Source organism: Scleropages formosus, chromosome 20 (assembly GCF_900964775.1).
Source record: "Scleropages formosus chromosome 20, fSclFor1.1, whole genome shotgun sequence".
Classification (NCBI taxonomy): Eukaryota; Metazoa; Chordata; class Actinopteri; order Osteoglossiformes; family Osteoglossidae; genus Scleropages; species Scleropages formosus.
Window position 1 is genome coordinate 19243061 of NC_041825.1, and position 23647 is coordinate 19266707.

General features: G+C 49.7%; 1 protein-coding gene across 1 annotated transcript in view; it reads right to left on the reverse strand.

Annotated features, from left to right (window-relative positions):
* LOC108940048 (protein kinase C alpha type) overlaps nt 1-23647 on the reverse strand; it is a 146209-nt gene that overhangs the window by 11388 nt on the left and 111174 nt on the right. Inside the window, exons 9-15 of the mRNA XM_018761858.2 lie at nt 19804-19947; nt 18758-18931; nt 16440-16531; nt 15330-15392; nt 13703-13841; nt 7154-7234; nt 4363-4470 (exon numbers count right to left, since the gene is read on the reverse strand). Of these exons, the coding sequence (XP_018617374.1) occupies nt 4363-4470; nt 7154-7234; nt 13703-13841; nt 15330-15392; nt 16440-16531; nt 18758-18931; nt 19804-19947 (801 nt within the window). The remainder of the gene's footprint in view (nt 1-4362; nt 4471-7153; nt 7235-13702; nt 13842-15329; nt 15393-16439; nt 16532-18757; nt 18932-19803; nt 19948-23647) is intronic.

Consider the following 23647-nt stretch of genomic DNA (forward strand, 5'->3'; position numbering starts at 1 on the left):
TCAAGGGTGAAGTAACGCGCCACGCTAAGACCTGTCCGCTGACTGCGAGAAAAATAAATCACTTTCGCTTGTATTAAAGACCACGGCTTCACCTCCGTCTGACCTCTGAAATATTTCAACGTTTATTGTATTTAGCAGCAGATCTCTCCTCTGGCTGTTATGTTTTGGGGTGCTGCCCCAGGGCATTCAGCCTGCACTCATTTAAATGCGCAGAAGAGCATACATCTATTTCAAAGCCGGGGCAGCCCGTTTCGCAAACACCAATCGGGTCATTAATAATTCACACATCCGCATCATCCTCCGGTAACATATCATGTGCTTGGCATTAGTACGTTTGCGGCAGACCCTGAGAACGACCCTCCGTCACAAGGGGCCAGGATGAGGAGGCTGTGACACGGGTGTCGCTGTCCTCCACCGTGCCTCTGCACCGACATCGACGCTAACGTCAACCTTATCCCAGCCCTCAACCTCAGCACCGCCACCTCTCCCAATGCATTTAAGTCCCATGATTAGTTGAAAAGTGTGAAATCATGCGCAGGCACCAGGTTTCTACATGGGAGGGCGTGGGGGCTGGGGGCTCTAGTCATGCGCAGAGCGTGGCTGGAAGTCGCCTTATTGAATTAGTGCCTGTGTCACTTCCATTGTAATGGAGAAATTAGAGTGTAATGACGACGTAATCTGCTTCTAAAAGCCGCTCCTGGGCATATTGCTGGCACAGATCCTAGGTGTAGTGGCAACGGCTGCATCCGAATTCAGCTGCACAGTCAAACAAAGGACACTGAGCAGTTGTCTCAAACGCAGTTTGTTCCCACCCCACGTGTGCTGTTTGGAAACAAAACTGAATCAGATGCCTTTCCCCTGGAGAGGCCATGAGGATTAAAAAGGAATGTCCCGTTTTCTTCTCCGTGTTCGTGACACACATCTGAGCAGTGCCGACCTGTTGGGTGCTAATGCAAGAGCGACCGTGATCGCGATCGCGCTGCCGCGAGCCGCTTCTCCGCCGACTCCCGTGTCCTCCCGGTCGCGGCTGCCGGAGCGGCAAACGTAATTCACGGTTACTGTGTTTTCACAGCCCGGCGCCGGCCCCCTGTGAACCCCAAGCCCAAAGCTGGAAATGGACCTGACACATCTTCTCAACAACACTCCGCTTTATCAGCCACAGCAACGCTTCAGCTCCAAAAAAAGCCCCAAAAAACACACCACCACCGCTGCCGCTGCCTACCGACGAGGACCTTCTACGATACAACTTCCTGTGGACCCCTACTGAGTCCACCATCGATCCGAAGCACGAGCATCTTTCGGTTCAATCTATTTGGGAAAGACATCATTGAGAAGAGCGAGGTCTCTACTTGTACACCAAACCGCCCAAACTGAGCATTCGCAGCCTGCGGACGGACCCGCTCCGGCCTTGGGACATGTGCTCTTCCCTGCTGCCAGCGCTGTCAGTGTGTTAGCGCGTCAAAACGGAGCCCTCTTGCCCCAAGGAAACGGTATGAGAGGGCTCCACTTTCACTGTCTTACGCTGCTTGACAGAAAGGACTCAGGAGAGTGCACGTACCCACCGACTACATTTCTAAAAGTTACTGAAGCTTGAGGACGATCCAACCTTCTTAGAAATCCTGCAAGGCAGAGGGATTGTGAGGTTACCGGCCCAGTGCTCAGATGCTCAAAGCCATCTGCAGCATGGCAACGATTTAAACTCTTTACTACAGAAGGAAGGTGTAAGATAAAAGCTTCTGTGTGTTTGACACGTTAATCTACCTGCGCAACGTATACCGCACGGTTCAAACATGCTTTTGGAAGCCTCGGGCCTCAGTGCTGCGCACAGCTGCACGAGCGTGACTCGGTGGATCCGTCATTTAACAAAGAGACAAGCGTCTCGCTCTCTTTCCCTTGTGGGTCAGGGCCGGCGACAGGCACTGCGTATTCATTAGCCGGTGGAGGGAGGAGCGACAGCTCAGAGTTTGTGAAATGGGTTGAAGCGCCTGGGATCGGAGGTGAAATGAAAAAAGACGGACCCGGTCTCACCCATCCGGCCAGAACGCGGCCAGGACGAGCGATCGAGAGGAGGGGGGCGGAGGGAGGCGCCTTTGCTCGGCGTCTGAGCCAACACAGTCCAATTAGCACGCTTTTGCACAGGTCACTGGTCCCGCCACCCAACTGGCGATAGATCGCTGCAGCCGCTCAGATCGTTTGTGTCGCTGCCCGGGACACCTTGTTGGACCCAGCTTTGCTCTCCCACACATGGTCTCGGCTTGAGAGCTGAGACCCGACCGAGCTCTCCCGAGAGCCGCAATGAAAAAGGCCAACGGCGCTGAATCTCAGTCCAAATGGATGCTGTAACTGGCTGCAATGTGTTGAAACACCTACATGATTGCACTAGTGTACAAAACCACTAATTAAAGCTCTCATTATGCATTCATATACATTTATAGCCTGTTATCAAAACTGACAGTTCAGTGCACAGCACTGGCCTCTTTATATGTCACGCTTTATGATTCTTGACATGTTCCAACAATGCGATTTAAACGTCTCGCGTTTTTGATCTTGTTGATAGTTATTTTTCATAAGTTAAGTGTTATGAACATTAATGAATGGGGAAAAATACATTATGCTGTCTCTCGCCCTGTTTAATTACAGTCTAAGCGTTAGCCATCAAGAACTAGACTGATCATATATTTATGCTAAGCATAACTCAGGCACTTAGATAAGATGCATATTAAATGCTAATGAGAAACAAGTGGCCTTTTTCATTTTGTCACATATGGGTTCAAATTAAACCTTAGCAGAAGCGGAGCGCCAATGATGATTATGCAGTCTCAGACATTTGGAACGATATCCCCAGTATCATTTCCAGGTAGCAGTATAATAATGTTGCAGACGTAGATTAATAAACGTCTTATCAGCACATTCGTTTTATCTAAATTGGATCTTTCCTGCATGTGGGCGGCATCAGAGACCTGCTCCCAGCACTAAGTAGAACACACCCTTTCAATCCAACCGGCTCATTTTGCACCCATCACCCGGGACACCTCAGCGTCGTGTCAACACACTCATGCTGGTTGTGTACTTATACTGGGGATACTTGGGCAACCCATGTGCCTCTACACTGATCTCATTTTTCGTTACTAGCTGGTGTCTTGAAGAACCCGTGCGGTTCTCCTCTCCGCATTCGCAAAGGGGTCGAGAAGTGGTGCCTCACAGGTGTGCAGTTGGACCCCCTGATTCACAGCTATCATGCTCATCACATCAGTCTGCTTTGTGCTTCTGTTACACTGGGAAGTCATCTCTGTGTCTCATCCATCCCTAATGAAATCCCGAAAGAATGTCTTCAGACCGTGGAAATATGAGAGTTACAGCATGACCCTCCTCATCTCTGAGCAAGTACCAGACTCCTTCCTACTCATTTCTTCACGCGAATGTGGCCGTTCCAGCGCTCTTAGCGATAAAAGATACTTTTTTCAGACTCTGAGCTGAAAAATGAAGGCAAAGATTAAGCCTTTGGCTTTAGTGTTGCTATTCAACTGTTCATCATCTCTGGTCTCACAGGTTAGAAAAGCCTCAAACTGGACACTGCATAATTAACAGCGATAAGAGCCATCAAACAAAGGCCACTGAGCAGTTGGCCACTCTAGCCTGACAGTTTCTATAGATTGTACTCACAAATGACAGTATAATCTCTGCTCTGCTAATGGCTCAGTAAGTCTTAAGATTTTGCATCAGCGGAATTAATTCCTTTCACTGTTCTAATGGGACTTAACATTTCTTCTCAGTGTTCACTGTTTGGGGCGGCAAGGGGGTACAGCAAGTAGTGCTGCTGTCTCACAGTGCCTGGGTGGTGGGTGTGAGAGGACCTGGGTTCAATCCCCACTCAGTCTATGTGGAGTTTGCAAGTTCACCCTGTGTCTGTGTGGGTTTCCTCCGGGTGCTCCGGTTTCCTCCCACAGTCCAAGGACCTGCTGTTCAGGTTCACCCATAGTGTGTGAGTGACAGGGAGTGAGTGTGTTCCACTGATGTATGGATGAGTGACCCAGTGTAAGTAGTGTATTTAGCAGTGTAAGTCACCACGGTGAATAAGGTGTGTGGGCTGATAACACTACGTAGAGTTCACCGGAAGTCGCTTCGGAGAAAAGCGTCTGTTAAATAAATGTAAATGTTCACCTGAGCGACTTCATAGGTTTCCTTTCCATACACAGGGCTCCACCAAATTGCCTATAAAAGGATGCCTTCTCACAGCTGATTGGTGTATCTGCATGTTGTTCAATCTGCACACTTGTGACATTTTCACACACAGGAGTGTGAAAGAGTACAGGTCAGTGTGAGAGAAGCAGTCATTGGAGACTACTGGACTGCAGCACTTACTCCTTTACAGATGGACACAGCCTCCTTGGACATGGACTTGGGGTAGGACACATTGTGCTCCATGATGGACTGGAAGAGCTCATCCTCATCTTCACCATCAAAAGGAGGCTGTGAGGAGTGGAGGAAAACAAAGAAGAACTCACGATCCTTGCTGCTTCAGACTGACTGCAAACAATAAAAAAACTGAGCCGTGTCTATGTTTGTGCGTCTGTGTGTGACTATGTGTACCTGAAGAAAGCATCACCTACAGCTCAACAAATTGGTGACTGATGGGAAAGCGAAACGGTTTTAACGGTGTTATTCGGAAAAGGTGACCCGGTGTGTAGAAAACAAAAAGGTCACAACCGCTGGTCTGCGATCAGCCGAAAGGCATACTGGTCTCAAAAGACTTTTGGGAAAAATAGCACATGAATAAAAATATCTCGTGGAAGCCCAAATGAAAACAATTTAAAGGTGTAAAAGGTTTCAAAAGTACTCTGTCTTCTATTAATTTTTGCTGAGATGCAGACTTGCAGATTGTCCATACTTTTGTTTTTCATGACATTTCAAAGCCTATTTCATAAGGCTTTGGAGAACAACCAGCAACAAAAAAAAATTAGGCAGTCGCAGACAACCTTTTCTGCCAAAAACAAACCTTTGGTAACAGGGGAATTTATTTTTACATTTTTATAATTCTCAGCACAGCATGCCTTAACCCTTTCATGCAGCCCTACACCAGAAAAATGACCTATATAACCAGAACTTCAGCTCAGTGTAGTTTTAAAAGGTGTGTTCACACAGGTAAGGCTGTGACACTTTTGTTTAAATCCAGAAGGATTTTCGAAAGCTGACCACGCGACCGCCCGTATTCAACCACAAAGAAGCAGTGGCATGGAAAGTGCAGCTGGGGTGGGTCGGTGACGCTGCACAAAGCAGCTGCCACTTCACATCCTCAAAGCTCGCGCAGTGCCTGTGGAGAGCGGACAGGCGGAACTAAATGGCGCCTGGGTCGGAGCCTCGGGGCGTCGACTGGACTGCGCTCTCTGAATGCCCCTCCGGATCTGGATCAGGAGGTCGACGGCAGCCGTGACTACAGGTGTGGGTCTGGTGCAGGGGCTAGCAAGGCCTCTGAGCGGACATGCTAAGTGGCGGGGTGCACAAACACAATAAGGTCCTCCCCAAGTTAACAGAAGGTCCTCCGTTAAGTTCTGACATCATTATAATTTGTGACTTGCACATATAGGTCGAGAGGGCGGTACGAATGACTAATGAAGAAGCAAAGAGAAAGCAAATCGGAGACACAGGCGAGGCACAAAAAAGGGCAGAAAAATGACCCCCCTGCAGGCAAACAGAGCCTGGTTATGAGCATCATTTTTCATCCCTTAACCTCCTTTCTTCTCCATAGGCGCATGTGTGGATCTGGCAGGTGGAGAGTGCATTTCTTTTCATCTACCTAAAGACTCCATTACCACAGACCCTTTGGCAAGAGCTGGCTCCCGCTCCTCTGCTGTCTCCCTCACCTGATGGAGGGGGCACCATCCACTGATGAAAGGGGGCTGTCATAAGCCCCGCTACAGGGCTAAAGATGCCGGGGACGGGTAAACTAGCTGTGTTTCGACAAACAAACAGGAAGCTGGAAGTCCGACAGAAAAAGCCGTATGCATGACTTGCCCACGCCAAATCCTGTCATGTGCAGAAATGTGAGGGGGCAGTGCCCATCAGCCACTACAGTCTGCCAGCAGATAGCGCTGATCTGCAGGGAAATGGATCCGTGTACTTCCATGCCACATGTGAGCTTGCTGGGTTCCAGGAGGGTAGCTGGATATAAGAGAGCATGACTGCGGGATGAGAGAATGTTTTGCTGACCCAAACCATGGTCAGACTGCCTCGGTGTGGGCAGGGACCTTGCTGGGGATAGGACTGCTCGGAGCCGATCTGAGGTTTACATTAGACGGCAGAGGGAATATGAACGAGAGCACAGCTGCTTAGTGTGCAGCAGCAGCTCCCAGCTGAAATTCTTCCTCAAGCACGGCCTTAGGGTTGGGGACTTAGCACTAAAGCTGCTACGCTTCATGTAAAGCCCCTCCAGCCACACCATCCACCGACTTAAACCTGTTCATTCTCATGCTGACTACCACACACGAGCTTTTTGAGCAGCGGCGTGGAGCTCCTGTGTTAACGCCACATGGGCAGCTGAAATAAATCACAGAGCCAGACTCGAAGTGCAGTGCCAGTGCTTAGCCTCACACCGACCGGTACGCATCGAATGCCATTTCCTCCAGGGAAAGATGTTTGCAGCAGTGATTCTGGGGGAAAAGTGCCAGCTGCTGCCACCAAGATACTTCCTTTCCATCATCTTCAAGAAAGGAGACTTCAGAAATGGGTTTTCCATTATTAACAAGTCCATGGCAAGATGAGTATTCAATCAGCTGGGCGAAAATAGCCGTGTCTTCACTCCCACCTAATACTGCTTTTCAGTAACCTTCTACAAAGTATATATTTATCTGGGCAGAGCCTGTAAAGTTATGACTGTGTACAGTTACCAGTCAAAAGTTTGAGCACACCTAGGCTGTACTTGTATGGTATGAAATGGATATAAGAGTGAAAGAAAGCAACACGCAAGCCCCTGACATCTCTGGAAATTGCTACACAAGAGCTCGGAAGACATCCTCACTCAAAATACTACTTTACTCAGACTTTTGGCAGGAAATGCACATGCACATGCATTGTTAAAAAAAAAAAAGGAAAATAAAAATAAAACATGATATATTTTAAAAATGTGTATGCGGGTAAACGGAAGAGGAGGGCATACCTGTCCAGCCAGCATCTCGTACAGAAGCACTCCGTAGGCCCACCAGTCAACCGATCTATTGTATGGCTGATACGCGATTATCTGCCAAGAGAATCGAGAGCCACGATATCAGCCACTGTTGCATATTTCCAAGACATTTTTTCACAACATACGTGTAGTGAAATAATCTGCGCGCCACCGTGCAACTGGGAGTAACTTCTCGTTCGGTGTTATAAGCTCACTTTTAATTGACAGGCAGCCAAAGAGGGTACGACGCATGCCTTCCACGCTCACAGAGCCCGTCACTCTTCTGCAATAAGCAATTAGCATCTTCCTCTGTGGGCCCCAACGTGTCATTAAACTGTAGCGCAGCGTACAGCTTCCTGCATACTATTTTTTACCATCCCACAAAGGAGCCACTTTCTCATCACACACATGTGATTAATGTAGCTGTAGTAAGAGAAATTTTCTCATCAGGCCTAAATTAGCACTTGCTCTACAGAAGTGGCCACCCATTACGTGGCAGCAAAGGCAGGCAAAGAAAGGGACAGCGATAGTAGTGCAGTGCTACAGTGCCATTCTGCCCCCCCCACACACACACACACACACAACAACAAGGCACAAATGCTTAAAGATCAATACTGAGAAGAATCACATTGCACAGACATCCACACCTGTGACAAAAATGTAAACAGCTGCAGCACAGAGGCACTGAGATATCAGTCCTGGGTAATGGTGCTGTCACGGGTTCTAGCACCCTGTACGAGTCTCCACTTCCTCCAACCCCAAGCGCTGACAGATTTCAGCAAAGGAGCCCCACGTCGCACCGGCTCACTTCCCGAGTAAGTGCAAATGGAAGTCTCATGCAGCAAGACTGGAGTCTATTTTAGGAGACGGTGAAATAATCCATATATTAGTTACACATCTACTGCAAAATTGATACGCAAGACGGATCCTCTTTTAACAGAACAAGGCATTCGCATGACAAAGTGTTCTTTGTCAAGCTGTGAGAGGGTTATTATTTAATGATGTAAGGAAGCGAAACGGCATCTCCAGCTGACATCTGCTAAAGGGGGTACTAAAAAGAATTCTCAAGACCCTCGAGCATCGATAAAGCAGTGGGGACCGCGCGCACGTTCGTGGCACGGAGGAGAGTAGGGATTTTACAAAAGTGCTAAACATGGACGTTACGGCGTTTCACCGTGACTCTTCTTGGTTTCCACGCGACGCGGCATTTGTGAGAAATTTGCACCACACCTCTAATTAGCAACCCCATGAGCTGTGAGAGAAACCCAGCGAGCGGAGTCACTGAGCCAGGCATCCTCCGTACATCGGCGTTATTTGATAGCTGAAATCCGTCAGCGTCGCCCGCACTGGGGCAGCACGGAGACTCCGTGGGCCGAGTCAACAGCTAGGGTACGAGGGAGGGGGGGGGCATTAATCTTGAGGGAGGCTGAAGCCCAATAACTATATGCATCGTCGTTGGAGTCTTCACCGAGAGCATTTCGGAACAGACCGTACCTCATCTCCCAGCAGGACTACCCACCATCTCCCGGGTGATTATTGCTGTCGCAAACTTTCTTGCACGGATCAGCCGGGAGAAGCTCTCCACGCTGAGACCGGTCTCCCTGTGACAAACCTCACACCTACACCAAAATGCACCGCTGTCACACAGGCATTCATTGGCCTCCTGCTTTCTCCGGGCAATCTCACAAAAAGTGCGCAATCCAGTCCGGTGTAAAGCTCCCGAGCGGCTGGGACTACGGATTTACCGAGGTGCTATTATCGCGATGCCCCACAGACAGACGACATTTAGAGAAGATCCGCAAAAAGCTCTGAAGCGTCGGTACATTGTTCTCTGCCCTATCTACATGGTCACCGTTTTTACCGCCCCTCATTCAATGTGAAAGATTAAAGAGCCCCTTTAAGCCATCTGTGCTGCTGGGCTTCTGAAGGTGCCGCTTAGGACGAGCGTGTTCGGGCATGAGCGCGTGAGTTTACGCGACAGACAGAGAGTGAGATTAATAGAGAGAATTTAATATTAAACAGCAAAAGGTTGTTGCCGCTCAAGTTTCCCAGTCCTCAAGTTTCGGTCATGTCTGGTTTTCACGGCAGGGGACAGCGGGAACGACGACACCCCCGGCCTGTCCTCGGCATCTCCGCAGACAGGTAAACGGATAACCTCTGAGTTTATGCGCGGCTAAATAAATCTGTTTTAGCCGAGGTGAACACTAAGTGTTCCGCACACAGTCGTACGCGCGCAGGCATTCAGCACTCCGGTCTCTGCTGCACCACCGTGCTGATGACACAGGTCCCTCAGGGAGGAACACAGGGCAGAACCACACAAACCGCACAAAGAAGGAGCCAGCCTGTGAGGCTGAGCCCCGGACCAACGTGGCTCTCCTGGAAAACAAGGCGTTTCTTTCTGCTGCCACCTCCTACCTCACTGTTCTCCGGTGCCACTGGATTTAATGCGAGGCCCCGTTAATTACAAGGAAAGACATGCGTCTTTAGGAAATTTTACAGAAATGTTGCATAATGACATGCAGATGGAGGAACTGGCAATGTGGGCAGAGAGAGCAGATGGTCGTTACACAGAGAGAATAAATCATAAGATAAGAAATGGCTCTCTTAGGGTCTCAATGGGGATATTCGGCCCTTCCGCACGATCAAAAATAATCTCAGCATCCCCACCAGCCCAGATAAAAAACATAGCATATTCTCGCATAAATATAGCTGGGCAGCTGAGTCAAAGACGGTCAAATCAGATAAACCAAAACCGATCCCAACACTGGTTTAAAAAAAAAAAAAAACTGAACGAGACAAACATCTTACTACAGTATTGCATACAAACTGGAATAGATCTATCGTTAGGTGGGAAAAATAACAGGATATTTTGGCTTTAGAGTAGATAAAGCTCCCTTTGGCTCTTTGGGGTATAAGCTAAGAAGTGTACTATTTGATTTCTATGTTGATGCTGACGTTTCCACTGAAGATCCTTTAGCTCCAATTATCACACTTGAATACAGGGAGGAATAATATGGTCAACGTGGCCTGGCTTCGCGAACAAAGATTTAGGAAGGGGACTGCCCACGTCTGCTGCATGCTCGCTGGTGGCTGACGAGACCAATGTGGGACAGGCAGGTCCAGCCATAGAGGCGTCATACACGTGGGCATGCCTTTTGAACCTGGCAAGCGGAGGTTTTAGGTGGAGTGCAGTCTGCGTAGTACTGGCCCCACCCTTTACACCTAGGGTTCGTCTGCCATGGCTGAGCAAGCTGGGATGGTGACGGCGAGGTCCCCGGGCGGGTCGTAGGTGTTCTGTCGGAGTGTCTTTCTCCTAGATGGATGGCCTGACAGGGCTAACAAGTTTCATCTGCCTGGGTTTGGAGTCAGAGTTGTCCTTCTCTTAGGCTGGCTGCCAACCAAGGCTAACGAGTCCGACCTACCCGTCCAGTCATGCTGTCGGACTCTCGGTCGCCCCATGACGTAGCAAGCTCTGCGGAAACGGGGGGGACCGACGAGAAGGTGTTGCTACAGATGCAATAATGTAGGAGAGGCCATTTGCAGCGACCTCCTGTCTGGCGAGCCAGACAGCGGCCACGCGGCGATCGCTACACCGCGAAGGAGAGGTGATGTATTGCGTGTGCACGTGAGCGGGACGTCTGGCCCGAACCTCACCAACCCCCACCCCAATATAGTAGCTTACATATCAAGCTGCAGAAAGAGATGAAATGTAAAAAGGAAAAACACGAAAGCCTACGGTGGTTTATCCTGCCATGAGCTTAGAAGACGCGCAGGGGACAGGGGAGAGAATGTGAGCTCTGCTCCAGTAACTGACCTGTGGACGTGGAGCTGGCAGACCACCCTACTGCGAACAGGAGATGTGTGGGCGTGCCACTCCCCGGCCACAGACCTTCACCTCAGTGCACTGTGAGAGCAGAGGGCAGCGGGGCGCCATCGCGCAGATGCTCGCGCTGTTCGTCATCATCGTGACAGTGATCGAGACGGACACCGTGCGACCTCTGCTGCTGCCCTCCCGTTTGTTTTCCTCCCTCGTCCCGCGGAGCCCCGATGAAGAGCATCGCCCTGGGGAGCCGCAGCGTCCGGCTGACACGGTGCGAGCACGCGTGTTAGCATGTACATGTTTACCGCGCTGGAGCACTTTGTCTCATCAGGCTAATGTTGCGTGACAGATCTGGATCATGCTTTCAGCCACTCAAGGCTCTGCATGCTCTGCGTAACAGGCTCCTGATCAGGGTTAGTTGGCACTGGAGCCAGGTGCTCTAAAAACATACCATATGGCTACAGCATAGATGAAGCGGTATAAAAAAACACCTTCATGCACCACATGTGGATGCGGAGTAAAGCTGTATGAATAAAAAATGAGTACGATATCTTTCTCAGATACTGAGAGAGATTCTCTGCACACGTCCTGTGGGTGGACAGAGTCCTGCTTAGAATCCTGCCCGAGGCTCCAATATCTTAAACCCCATGCTGTTTAACTGATGACACCTGAAGATTTACAAATTCTAAAAGCCCAAAACTGTCATATTTTGTGCTATGAGCCAATAAAAAAAGACCCGTGTTTCGAAGCTGATGGCTGCATTTCACATCAAAACCTTTTCCTAAATGCACTGTGAGGGTCTCTCCATTAGCATGAGAGAGGCTGTGGGCTCAGGGGACACGAGTTTAAGGAGGCCCTGCTTTGAAGTTCCCAATCGATCCCACCGCATGCGTGGACTCGTATCCAGGGCCTTGCCCCTCCTCCCCAAATCCCGAGGCTGTGGGGATGGTGGGGGTGGGGGGCAGATATTTCTGTGCTGCAAGGACACACAGAGCCTGAGCTGAATACTCTGGCAGGGATGGAGCCAGAGAGCTTTGTGGGCTCCCACGACGACTCCCACGATCCGATGCGATCCCATCCTTGCTGCCAGCAGCCTCGACCATGCCCTCCACAGGCGTAGCGGGACACAGAATAAACACGTAGTCTAACTCTACCCATTTTCACCCAAGGCAACAGCTAAGTACATCAGATTACACAGAATAAAAAGGGCTAAAATGATTGGTGAACCTTTTTTATGTTTTCATTTTGGAACAAACTGACGCCCTTTCGTAAAACTGAATCATCATGCCCCACTAGCGGTTACAGACAATAAAAAAAGAGTGCAGTCTTAGAACGTGTTAATTAAAAATATTTAAATGCCAGTTGCCTGGACTCATCTCACAATGCTTCGCCGGAACGGTTTATGAAAGTTGTCACTTCGGGCGCTTTAACGAGGTACGGAGAAAGCCGGAAGAACGGTGCACGCGTGGAATTTGTCCGTGATGAAAGCATTAAGCAAAACCCGAGCCTGGCACAGCAGACTGAGTGGAAATGGACATTAAATGGGAGCACACCATTTCATTCCTCCAGTGCAACTGGGGCAGAAGCAGAGCAATGCGCCTGTCGCTGCTGTTTCGCATGGCTAATCGTGCCAGGCCCTCTCCCTCTGCCTCCCCCACCTCGCATTGAATACATGAGTTTTAAAAAAAAAGGGAACGTGTTTTTCCCAGATAACATCCCCATGAATTGCTATGTAGGTCAGAAGAAGATAGCGGGAAAACAGAGCGGCATGGCCCAGCCTGGCACCTTCAAGACCGGCCCACGGGGATTGACACATCGGCGCCTGGAGGGAGGAGCCACACGCAGCGCAGAACGGAGCAGAGCCGCACGGCTTGGCCTCGGACCTCGGTCCCAGAGACGTCACAGGCGCTCCATAGATGTGAAGAAACAAGAGCTATGATAAAAGGGTCACAAGGCACCACTCCCTCCCTCCCGACAATGATAGCAGCTCAGCTGGAACCCGCACCTTATCGAAGTCGCTGACAATGAAGGAAAGGACGTGTCAAAGCAGCGAATGAGACGGAAGGTTTTGAAAGGTCTCATGTCCCTGTGGTCCAGAGGTTCATCTCAGATTTTGGGGGAGTGAACTTCTCACAACACAGCATGCTCCTACCGCTGTGACAGTGGAACTAATCAACCTCAAAGCCTGTTCCACAGGAAATCGATATGTTCCTGGCTCCCTGTCAGCTCACATCTTATGGAGTACGGCGTGGAGTTGATCCATTTTGTCCTCTTTTAGCCCAAAACATAAATTCCCACTTAGATCCTTGGGTGGCACACCGTTATAATTCTCCTCTTAACATATGCTGACATTTTGACCTAGTTTGAAATTATCAATCAATAGTGCCAAATTTTATCATTTATCTTCATTTCTCCTTAAAGTAAAAAAAGAGTTCCAAGTGATTCATTGGATTCTGTAGGAAAGAGCAGAACATGCTGCATGTTACTGGCCACTCATGACGTGGAGTGCTATTGGAAATACTCGGCGGTGATGAGCCTGTGCAGATGTACATACACGCAGACTAAACATGTCGCTCCAAAGAGATACCCTCACGGGCACACCTGCATTTCTATTGGAGTGGCATGCAACAGGTTGAAAGGAAGTGGCAGCGATGGCAGTGTGAGGGGCTTGGTGCTCCCAGTTTGGTGGCCTTTGGGGCAGAATGTATAGGATACCCATTCACCTCGGGGGCGATGTAATCTGGGGTCCCGCAGAAGGTCCGCGTTGTAATCCCCTCCATTATGTTCTCCTTGCACATGCCGAAGTCAGCGATCTTAATGTGGCCCTCAGAATCCAACATGACGTTGTCCAGCTTCAGGTCTCTGGAACAGACATCAGAGATCAGTGACATGGGGGACTGAGTGCTTTCAGAGGCTCAGGTGCCAAGAGGAAACTCAGACACTGTTTTCCAGGCAGATGGTTAAAGAAGCAAGGATGGTTTAACACACTCTTGTTTCTGACAATTATTTGAGTATTATTATTTCTCAGGTATTATATTGTCAAAGCAAATTTAATCAGAAAATCGGAGCTATAGGACAACACAGCTGCTGTCCCACAGCTCCTCGACTGTTTGGATGCAGGATCGAATCCGACTCAGTCTGCATGGAGTTTGCATGTTCTCCCCACGTCTGTGTGGCTTTCTTCCTGGTGCTCTAGTTTCTTTCCACAGTCCAAAGACACGTGTTTCAGGTTAACTGGACAATATAAATTGCCTGTAGTGCATGAACGAGCGGGTGAACGTCTGGAAACCCTGTGATGGACTGGCATTTCCCCTCGGGAAACCCTCGCTAGCCTAACACAGTGATTCTGGGGTAGTCTCCAGGCCATTGCTACCCTGACAAGGACGCATGGTTCCTAAACACGACTGAGTGAAATTTGAGCTACATATAACGTTTGGGTTTTGCTGCTCTTGGGCTTACTGCCATACTGCATATGATTATGGGATATCAATCACTTTCTTTGCTTCAGTGTAGCCCTTCATACTCTGTATACTGTAAACTTCCAGCAGTACCCAAGGCGCCCTCACAGGTGTGAGCATTGAGGCTACTGAGCCACTGAACTCGGCAGGGAGTGACAAACTCCTTCACGTATAATTTGCTTGCACATCAACACCGATGCATTATTTGCCAGAACTGATGTGAATAGAAGGTGATGAGAAAAAAAGAAAGTATGTGATACTGAGATTTTTTTTCCCCCCTCTGGTACATTAGAGATAATGGGTTTTCATATAATTTCCCTCTGTTAGATAGGAAGCAACGGAAAAAAAACTGACTTTATGGCTCAAAGTTAAATTGGCTAAATTTCTCTGAAACGGACTGACATGCCCTGGAGTTGTCAGAATTGAGTGACTATTAGTGGAAAAGAAAGAGCTAGAATGACATCCAAAAAACTATACGAATAAAAGGTATTTCTCTGTACAAAAGAGCATAATGGCCACATCTTCCCGAGATATTCAATTTTCTCTCAAGAGCACATGTACTCTACAAAAGACATTCTCAGTGAGCACAATAAAAAAAGCTATCAATAATTCAAGGCAGACTACTGAAAATTAGTATTGATTATTACCGCATCAAATACGCCTCTGTACGTGTAAAATAATTGCAGCAACAATAACGGACAGCAAAAGATAATACCTTAGCAACAGCAGATGCATTTTATAGAACAAATTATACGTTTAATGTATATAAACCTCACAGGTAAAGTGTGGATTTATTCTCTGGTAGTTGCTGCATGAATTATCGACTCGAGGGTGTGTCAAAAGACATTTTTCGTGTGACGTTGCGATTCGCTTTTTGCCCGATTTCACCCACCTGTAAATGACGCCCTTCTTGTGCAGGAAAAACAGGCCAACAGCAATCTCTGCTGCATAGAACCTGAAATGACACGCGGGGGATCAGCCACAGCCGCTGTCAGTCGCAGCGAGCAAAGCCCTCGACAGAGCATTCAATTAACCTGGACTGCCGCTCTCTGAAGGGAGCTCAGAGACGCTTGGTGAAGCCCGCATGCAGCTGAAGCAAAACATGAACAGAAAAATGTAACGAAAGCTGCTTCTCGTACAGTGTACTTGTACATTTTTAACAAAGATCTTAAACTGAGGGCCACTCGGTGGTCACGTTCTCTTCTGTTTGCGTGCGTTTCCTCTGGGTGCTCTGGTTCCCTCCCCTGAACCCAAGCACATACGGTATGTTTCAGGTATAGTGTGCTTCAGGGATAGGCTCCAGACCACTACAACCCTGAACTGCACAAGCAGCTATTGACAATGGATGGGTGGATCTTTAACTGCCTGGAAAAACGGTTTATTTGCGATCGTAGGATAGAATCGCCTCATGCTATTTTGCCTTATAGTAAATTTACTTCCTTTGAGTCGTGTCCGTCTTCCTCGGCCATCCTTTCTGCCTGCAGCTGAGGACGGTAAGCAGCGAAACTGAAAATGCAGAGCTACTAGTAAACAATCTGTGCGCCGGTTTAAACAACGGTGCCCGCCTGTGCAGCAGCCACTAGTCGATGGAAGCCAGGTGGAGGGAATCTGCTTAGCGTCTGTCTAAGTGGCACCGGCGCTCAGACGGAGGGACACGTCACGGCTCTCCAGCAGCTGCTGGAAGCATCCCACCCAGCAGGGCGGCAGGCCTGTCGGATTACAGAGTTAGCCCTTCCAGCGCCGGCACGAAAAACACCTAATATACACATCAGGCCCAATATATACAGTGGTAAGCAAACGGGGTAAACTGTGCACACTGTGATTACGCTGTCAGCAGTGAACAGATAAGTCCCCAGAAAAGGTAATCGAGTGCAGGAGCTCTCCAGCTCCCAGTTCAGCCAGCTCGATCAAATTGAGCGGCTGCGGACTCGGGCAGCCCGCCTCCGCCATGCAGCCATTCCACCTGGCTGGCTGTAGGTCAGACAGATTAGAAGCTGCTTACACTGCCTGTGGCTCCTTGAACTTCCCCACTTGCTGGATGTGGTACATGAGGTCTCCTCCGTTCACGTACTCCATGACAAAGTAGAGGCGGTCCTGCCACCGAAAAAAAGGCAACATCTTGTTAGGGTACAGCTGGCGGCGTAGGGGTTCGAGTTGCTGCCTTTAGAGCCAAAGGTGGCAGTTTTGAATTCCACCTCCGGCTGGAGAGCCCTTCAGCAAGGCACTTACCCTGAATTGCTCCAGTGAAAAAGAACTTACCCAGCCATATAAATGGGGTAAATACTTGTAGGTAGACTAACACTGTAATTTGCTTTAGAGAAAAGCATTGAGTAAATGTTATTACCGCTCGTGGACGGCTAAACGGCAGGCCGTTAAGACGACGTATCGACACCCTTAAAATGCAGTTAGTAATCAGCGAACCGTAAACGTACCCGGCCTGCTTTTGTACTGCGGAGGCATAATGTTGCGACATCAGACTTCGTGTTCCGTTTCAAATGTGCCGCATCCACGGTCACGCGGATAAAACGTCTGGCCAGCCGTCACGGAGCTCGGATTAATTTTTTACCTTCATTTTAAACGTCTTGCCGCATGAAAGAAACCTCTCCTCTCCTGCTCTGCCTTTTGACTGAGAAGAAAAGCGCAGGAAGAACGCAGCAAAGACGTTTAAAAATGAGTTGAATAATGCAAGGCTCCGCGATGGTCCGTCCATCTGCGATACGGATCGGAGGCCTGAGCTGCGGCGGCTTCTGTGCGCAACGCAGATGTGACAAAGCAAGAGCACGCAGTGCTTGAATTATGAATTTAATTTTTTCACCGAGCAAGGCTCCAGGCTGCCCCGCTCTAAAGCCGGCACAGTGCTGTCGGGGCAGAGCTGAGAATTGCGCCTCCCGGTTCAGAGCCCAACACCACAGCGGTGTTCTTCCTCTCTCCGTTTAACAAAGCGCTGTGTGAGTTTGCCGAAAAGATGACTGCGGCTCTCGCTGCACCGACGAAGCGAATTCAAGTGGCTGTTTTACATTGTTGAGGGGCGGGAGGTGAAGCGCTCAGGTGACCCTCAGCATTCCATCCTCGGCAGCGGGGGGTGGGTCCTGCTGCTGCGCGCAGCCTCCACCGGCCCTGGGTCTACAACGCAAGACGCTCCTGCCCGTCCCGTGAGGATGCCGAATTGCCACTTGTGACAGATACACTCGAGCGCCCAGGTGTCATTTCACAGGAAAATGCAGCTCACAGTACGGAAAGTTCCCGGAACTCGATTAAGGGCGATTAAAAAAGAAAACACACACAAACAAGAGGAGGGGGGAAAGATCTCCTGGGGCAGAGGAAACGGGACCTTCAGTAGTTTGGAGGTTTGCAAATATGGAACCCACACGCCACAGCGAACACATGGAATAATGAGGCCAGAGCCACACAGCGAACAAGGCTGGGTGCGGTACAGCACTCCAAAATGCTGCGGTAAACAAGTTCCACCCTTTTCCATTATGCGTCTTCGGGAAGCTTTGAGACTCCCACCTTCGCGCTTATCGCTTCCATTCTGGGGTGCTATGTTGCTCAAGGCTGCACTTAATCCAGTGTATGTACTGTACCCATCTTTATAACTCCCACTGCTTTATTCTAATGCACCTTCTGTATCTATAGACTCCAAAGCTGTAAGGTACACTACACTTGCATGTACATGTATTCATTTACCATATGCTTTTCTCCAAAGCAACGTACATCTCAGAGAACACAACAGTGTTCGTACTCACTATGTAAAATCACTTTAAGTACTAACTAGTGTCTGATAATGAATGAATGAATGAATGAATGAATGAATGACCAAGAAAACACAGATGTTTTTGTTACCATGTGCCTCCACACAGACAAGTGAATCAGTTGTGCCCCCAGTGCAGGGAGAATTGAGATGGAAAATTGGTATCTAATACTGCTGAAAGCCTACATGCTCCATCTCCTGCTCCATTCGCTCTCTTTGCGGCATCAGACACCCAGTTCGGCGAGAGTAAAAACAAAAATACAGTAAAAGAGACTGGATGTGCCAGTGAAAAACTTAAAATTCTAAAACATTTACACTCTTAAATTTCAAACAGCTGTCGTCAGCCTTTCCAAATCCATTTTCTGCAAAGTGCTTTAGTGAGATCTATGGAACTGGACTGCTGGACTCCCTGCCGCAGGTTCCTTTACCCCTTAAATTGCACAAGGGCTGAAAGGAGATTGAAAGATTAAAGATTAAAGAGAATCCATAATAGCAGGGAAACATTAGGAAGCCGGCAGAATAAAAACAAAAACACAGACATGTGTCTGCGCACACGCGCACACACTGACCACGGTCTGGAAGCAGGAGTGCAGCTGTGTCAGGAAGTGTGGCTTCTCTTGCTGGGCCAGCACTCTCTTCTCCACCATGGTGCACTCGACGTCATCGTCCTGAATCACCACGTCCTTCTTCAGGATCTTGATGGCGTACAGCTCCTCCGTGGACTTCATCTCTGCCAGCATCACCTGTGTCAGATTACCAAGAAAGCTAAGGACTGCCTACAGTGCAGAAGGAGGCTCAGGTGAAGAGAAATACAAAGAAAGATGTGGAAAGAGTGAGAGAAAGGTGCTTCGGGCCCAGTGACAAAGATGAAACACTGATCCACACCTAAGTAGAACACAGTATAAAGGTATAGTGTTGGTTTCTCTGTAAACCTTACCAAAAAGCACCCAAACCCCAAAATTAATGTCTAGTACTATGTGCATTCCAGGTCTTGTGAGCAGTGAACTTAGTACATCACCTGTGCAATGTGGGGAAGGGGGTGTGATGCAGCTGCCAACTGAAAGTTATCATGCAAGAATTTCCTTTAGTGCTCAACGGTGGTGGACACAGATGAGTCCATACAACAGAACAAGAGATCTTTTTTATTTAGCACCCCCCCCCCGGTGGCACAGCAGATAGTGCTGGTGCTTCGCAGCTCCGGGGTTGTGAATTCAGATTTGGGTTGGAATATGGCTCAGTCTGTGTGGAGTTTGCATGTTCTCCCCCGTGCTCTCGTGGATTTCCTCTGGGTGTTCCGCTTTCCTACCACAGTCCAAAGACATGAGTTTCAGGTGAACCCGTGACTCCAAACTGCCTTTAGTACGTGAGCGAAAGAGTACACGTGCGATTGCTCTGCACCAGACTGTAGGCCCATCCGGAGTGTAGCCTGCCTCACGCGCTGTGCTTCCAGGACGGGCTGCAGACATCGAGAGCATGCACTGGACAATGGCTGGATCGGTGGCTGCATGGAGCGTTTTTGTCCAGTACAGCGCTGCAATAAGCTACCTTAGGCCTCAAAGAGAATTAGAAAGTTGCGGAGGAGGAAACACCCCCTTGTGACCCTGTCAACCCTCACCTTGCCAAAGCTGCCTTTCCCCAGCACAGCCAGGAAGTTGAAGTCTGTCAGCTTGACACTGTCCAGGTTGCTGGAGGGCAGCTGAGTGCCCCTGCTGTCATCTGTGGTGTCGATCACCTTCGTCCCTGGCCCCAGCCTGGCTTTCTACAGCAACAACACACAACCGGTTCAACGCACGCTATCGTAAACACTGCACGCAGCTTCTGCTGAATGCATCTTCCAAAAAACTGCATCCATTTAAGAAACAGATGGTTCAAAGAGGTCATATGGACAAAACCAATTTTTATGAGGTGCTGGGTCTGTTGCTACACTGAGCAGTGCTACGCGTGTGGCGTGGAGGTGTTAGATGCAGTGCAACGGAGCTGCTGCCGCGGGCGGTTCAAACTGTGCTTGCGGCTGCTGTCAATTACACCTCTGCCCTGGACACACGGCCTGCGGGAGGAGCTATTCCTGACACCGACAGCGCATCTCTCCTCCCGGCCCTCCATCCTCACTAAACTCTTCCAGGAAGTCCAGGTGGAGGGTTTGGCGCTCTGTGGCGGAGGGCTTGCCGTTCTGCGGTGTCGGAACATGAATAAAAGAGCACGGCTTACGTAAGCCCATTTACCGCATTCCAGAGTGCAAGGATAGATGTCACGGCTTGCAATGCCGCATCTCAAAGACAGCGGACAACTTTTTGAGCTCTGTCCTAAAACGGACTAATGTAAAATTCATAAATGCGCGTTTTGTTACGTGGGAATTATGCAAAGCTGCAGTCTTGTTAATGTGGAAAAAGAAGTGGAATAATAAACGTCAGCAACTGCCAGCATGTCTACCAGCAGGGTTAAAATGTAAAACTGCATCCTGTTCCTCGCTTTTCCACAAGACAACTTTGTGAATGTTCATTCGTACTACAGATGCCGTGGACCCCAACAGCAAGCCGAAGTTGAGACGCAGAAGAGCAGCGCATCCCTGACTGCGGCACATTCTCGTTACAGGGAACAGAAGACTCCAGCATTCACGCGCACTGTGGTCACCCATCCACGATGCAGGTAAAGTTACGGTGAACGTGCGATCTCCTCTCTGCATTCGCCGGCTCCCGCGTGCTGACCGTGGCGGTGTGCGCAGCGGTACGTGCGGAAGCTGCAGCTGCACTGCGTAGCCCCCTTGCCGCCCTGAAACATCACGCACCCACCTGCGACTCGGACGTAAAGCCCTCGGCATTAGCGCATCGTTCCCGTGGAGTCGAGGGGGTCATGCATGAAGAACTCACTCTGTCCACACCTGATGATCTCAAGTGGGAGCAAAAATAAATAAAAGCACACTTAATGCTGCGTGTTAGGAACATTTCTCCAACCATTACGAGCTTCGGGCTTCACGTTGACTGGGCCATGAACTACCTGTCACTTTACCCCGATGTGTGTATGCGACCAAATGTCCACCGCTTTCCTCCCAAGCGCCACTACGTACACACTACGTACTAATGGTTTGTAGGAAGCTCAATAATAGCCTCACTTTAGAGGTCCGTGTGCAAAATGTGCTCGGAGCTGCATGCGGAATTAGGTGACCTTTGGTTATCTCCTTCCTCTCTGCTCGCTGTACTTGCATGTCAGGGTTCCAATTCCACGGGATTGAAAAGGTGTCCTCAGCAAACCGTACTTATTGTGTTTCTTTGATGCCCACGTGCTCTTTTGAAGCGTAGGAAAGGAAGAGACAAAGCAGACCCTTGTTGTTTCTTGCTGCACAACGGATGGCGTGCTGTCTTTTACCTGGCAGTGAAATGAGAGAAAAGCCAGACGCCGCGGTACAGAACAGCACACACACTGCAACAGCACACACCGAAGGCCGCTATTAGCTTGTGTGTGTGTGTGTGGCAGGACAGGCAAGATGCAGAGGAAAGACAGGCAGACTTCTTCACCTGGCTCTCAACACAGCAGCAACATGCACATGGTGGCCGCAGCAATGAAGTCACGCAAACAAGGTACAAAGCCTCATTCCTTCTAGCGCATTCTGCTTTCCGTAGGCAGTGACTCCCTGGGTTACAAATTGTGTTCATCAAGTGTTTTTTAAGCAGACTGAGATGAAGAAGAAGCATCTTGAGTTGGGGTTAATGTCTCACCCACTCTGGTGGGTATAACACACAACAGATAGAGAGGCCCACGCAAGCCAAACTGAAAGCAAAGCAAACCCAGACCAAACCCAGGCGAGAGAGAACAGCCCGCAGACCAGCCTTACTTCCTGTGAGACGCACCTTATGAGACTCTTCCAGGCTGTGACCCTGCAACCACACGGGAGACGGTCAACGCTGTGGTCAAGCAGCAGTCGGACCGAAAACACCTACACGCAGGTGTCCGGTGCTCCTGATCGTACGGTGCATCCCTAACGCCCCCGACTCCGCAAATCACACGCGGTGCGATAGCTCGGCGCTCCAGGCACAATCGGCAGATGTTTGTCAGTGGCATCGTGGCTTTAGCAGCATTTCTACCATCTACTAGAGGAAACGCATGTAAACCTTCCTCTCTTAAGTCAGCCATTAAGGCAACTGGCCAGCGTCGTTTTGATTTCATGAGCGCAAGAGTCCTGCTCGTCACACGCTGACGAGTCAATTCGTACGGATCACTTTGCGTGGCGCAATTATTCTGGCAGGGTCCCCGGCGACGCCTCGTGATCAGCATGATCAGCACGCAGCGCAGCAATCTGCCAACTACGCCACCGCCGATGGGTCCCTTCGTGCCCAGCAAGGATAACGACTGGCTCGCACGTTCCTCACGGCGGTGCCCGTTGTACGAGGCACATGTTTTTCTTTCTTTTTTTTTTTTTTTAAAAAAAGAAGTTCCCTTCCTTCGCGATGTGCTAAGGCTCGCGGTGGCCACCACGACACGCTTCCTATGCGGGCCGTTCCAGGTGGGTCCGAGCGGGCTTTCTGCCACAGTGGCACCGGGGGACGAGGGCGGCAGCTGCAGGAGGAAACGGCCTGATGTGTCGGAGAAGCTTGTCAAAGCTCAAACCTGTCAAAGAAGACAAAAGGAAATGCCGCTACCGGCTGAACGCCAATATGGAAGTGTGCCCTCGCCGAACGTGTGATGGCAGCCTTGGGCTTCGGAAGAACACGTGAAGGAAAGAGCAGCGGGGAAGCCAAGCGTGAGTTACGGTACGTAGTGGAGAGTGTGTCTCTGCAAGCCAGCGGGGTGGATCACAGTGAGCTCTGTGTGCGTGTGTAGGCCAGCCCTCCCTACTTCAGCCCACATTATTTCCCTCAAGAGCAATTCTCCACAACAATCTCTCTCTCATTTGAGGCATGAGACTATGGGGAGCGGACGGGGCGGATAATTGGACAGCGCACGAGGTGAGGCTTCCCAATTACTCCTTGGCACTGTGGGCCGGTGCCGGATGCATCAGGCCCGGGAACGTGCCGCTCGACTCATTTACAGGACATCAGAGGGGATGTCGCCCCCCATCAGAGAGGCAGCGAAGAAGCTCTAAACACACGTTCCGGCGAGTGTTAGTACAGCACGTTGGCTGTTTATCCACTGGGTCAGTTAGGGGCCCTTATTGACAGAGAGGAAACACCACAAGAGGCCTGGTACTGAAGGAGTCGGAAGGAGGTGTCCATGGTGTCTCTGTGGACCTCCTGAGGCAAGGCTATTCAACTCAGGTTCCTGGAGACCTGACTCCTCAAGGTACTCTTTCCGCCTAAGAAACAAGTTGGCACTCAGCATAAGTCTTTAAAGTTGGGGCAGCTGGTAGCGTAGTGGTTACAGCTGCCGCCTTTGGACCCAAAGGTTGCAGGTTTCAGTCCCAGCCCCAGCTGTAGTACCCTTGAGCAAGGTGCTTACCCTAAAACTGCTCCAGTAAAAGTACCCAC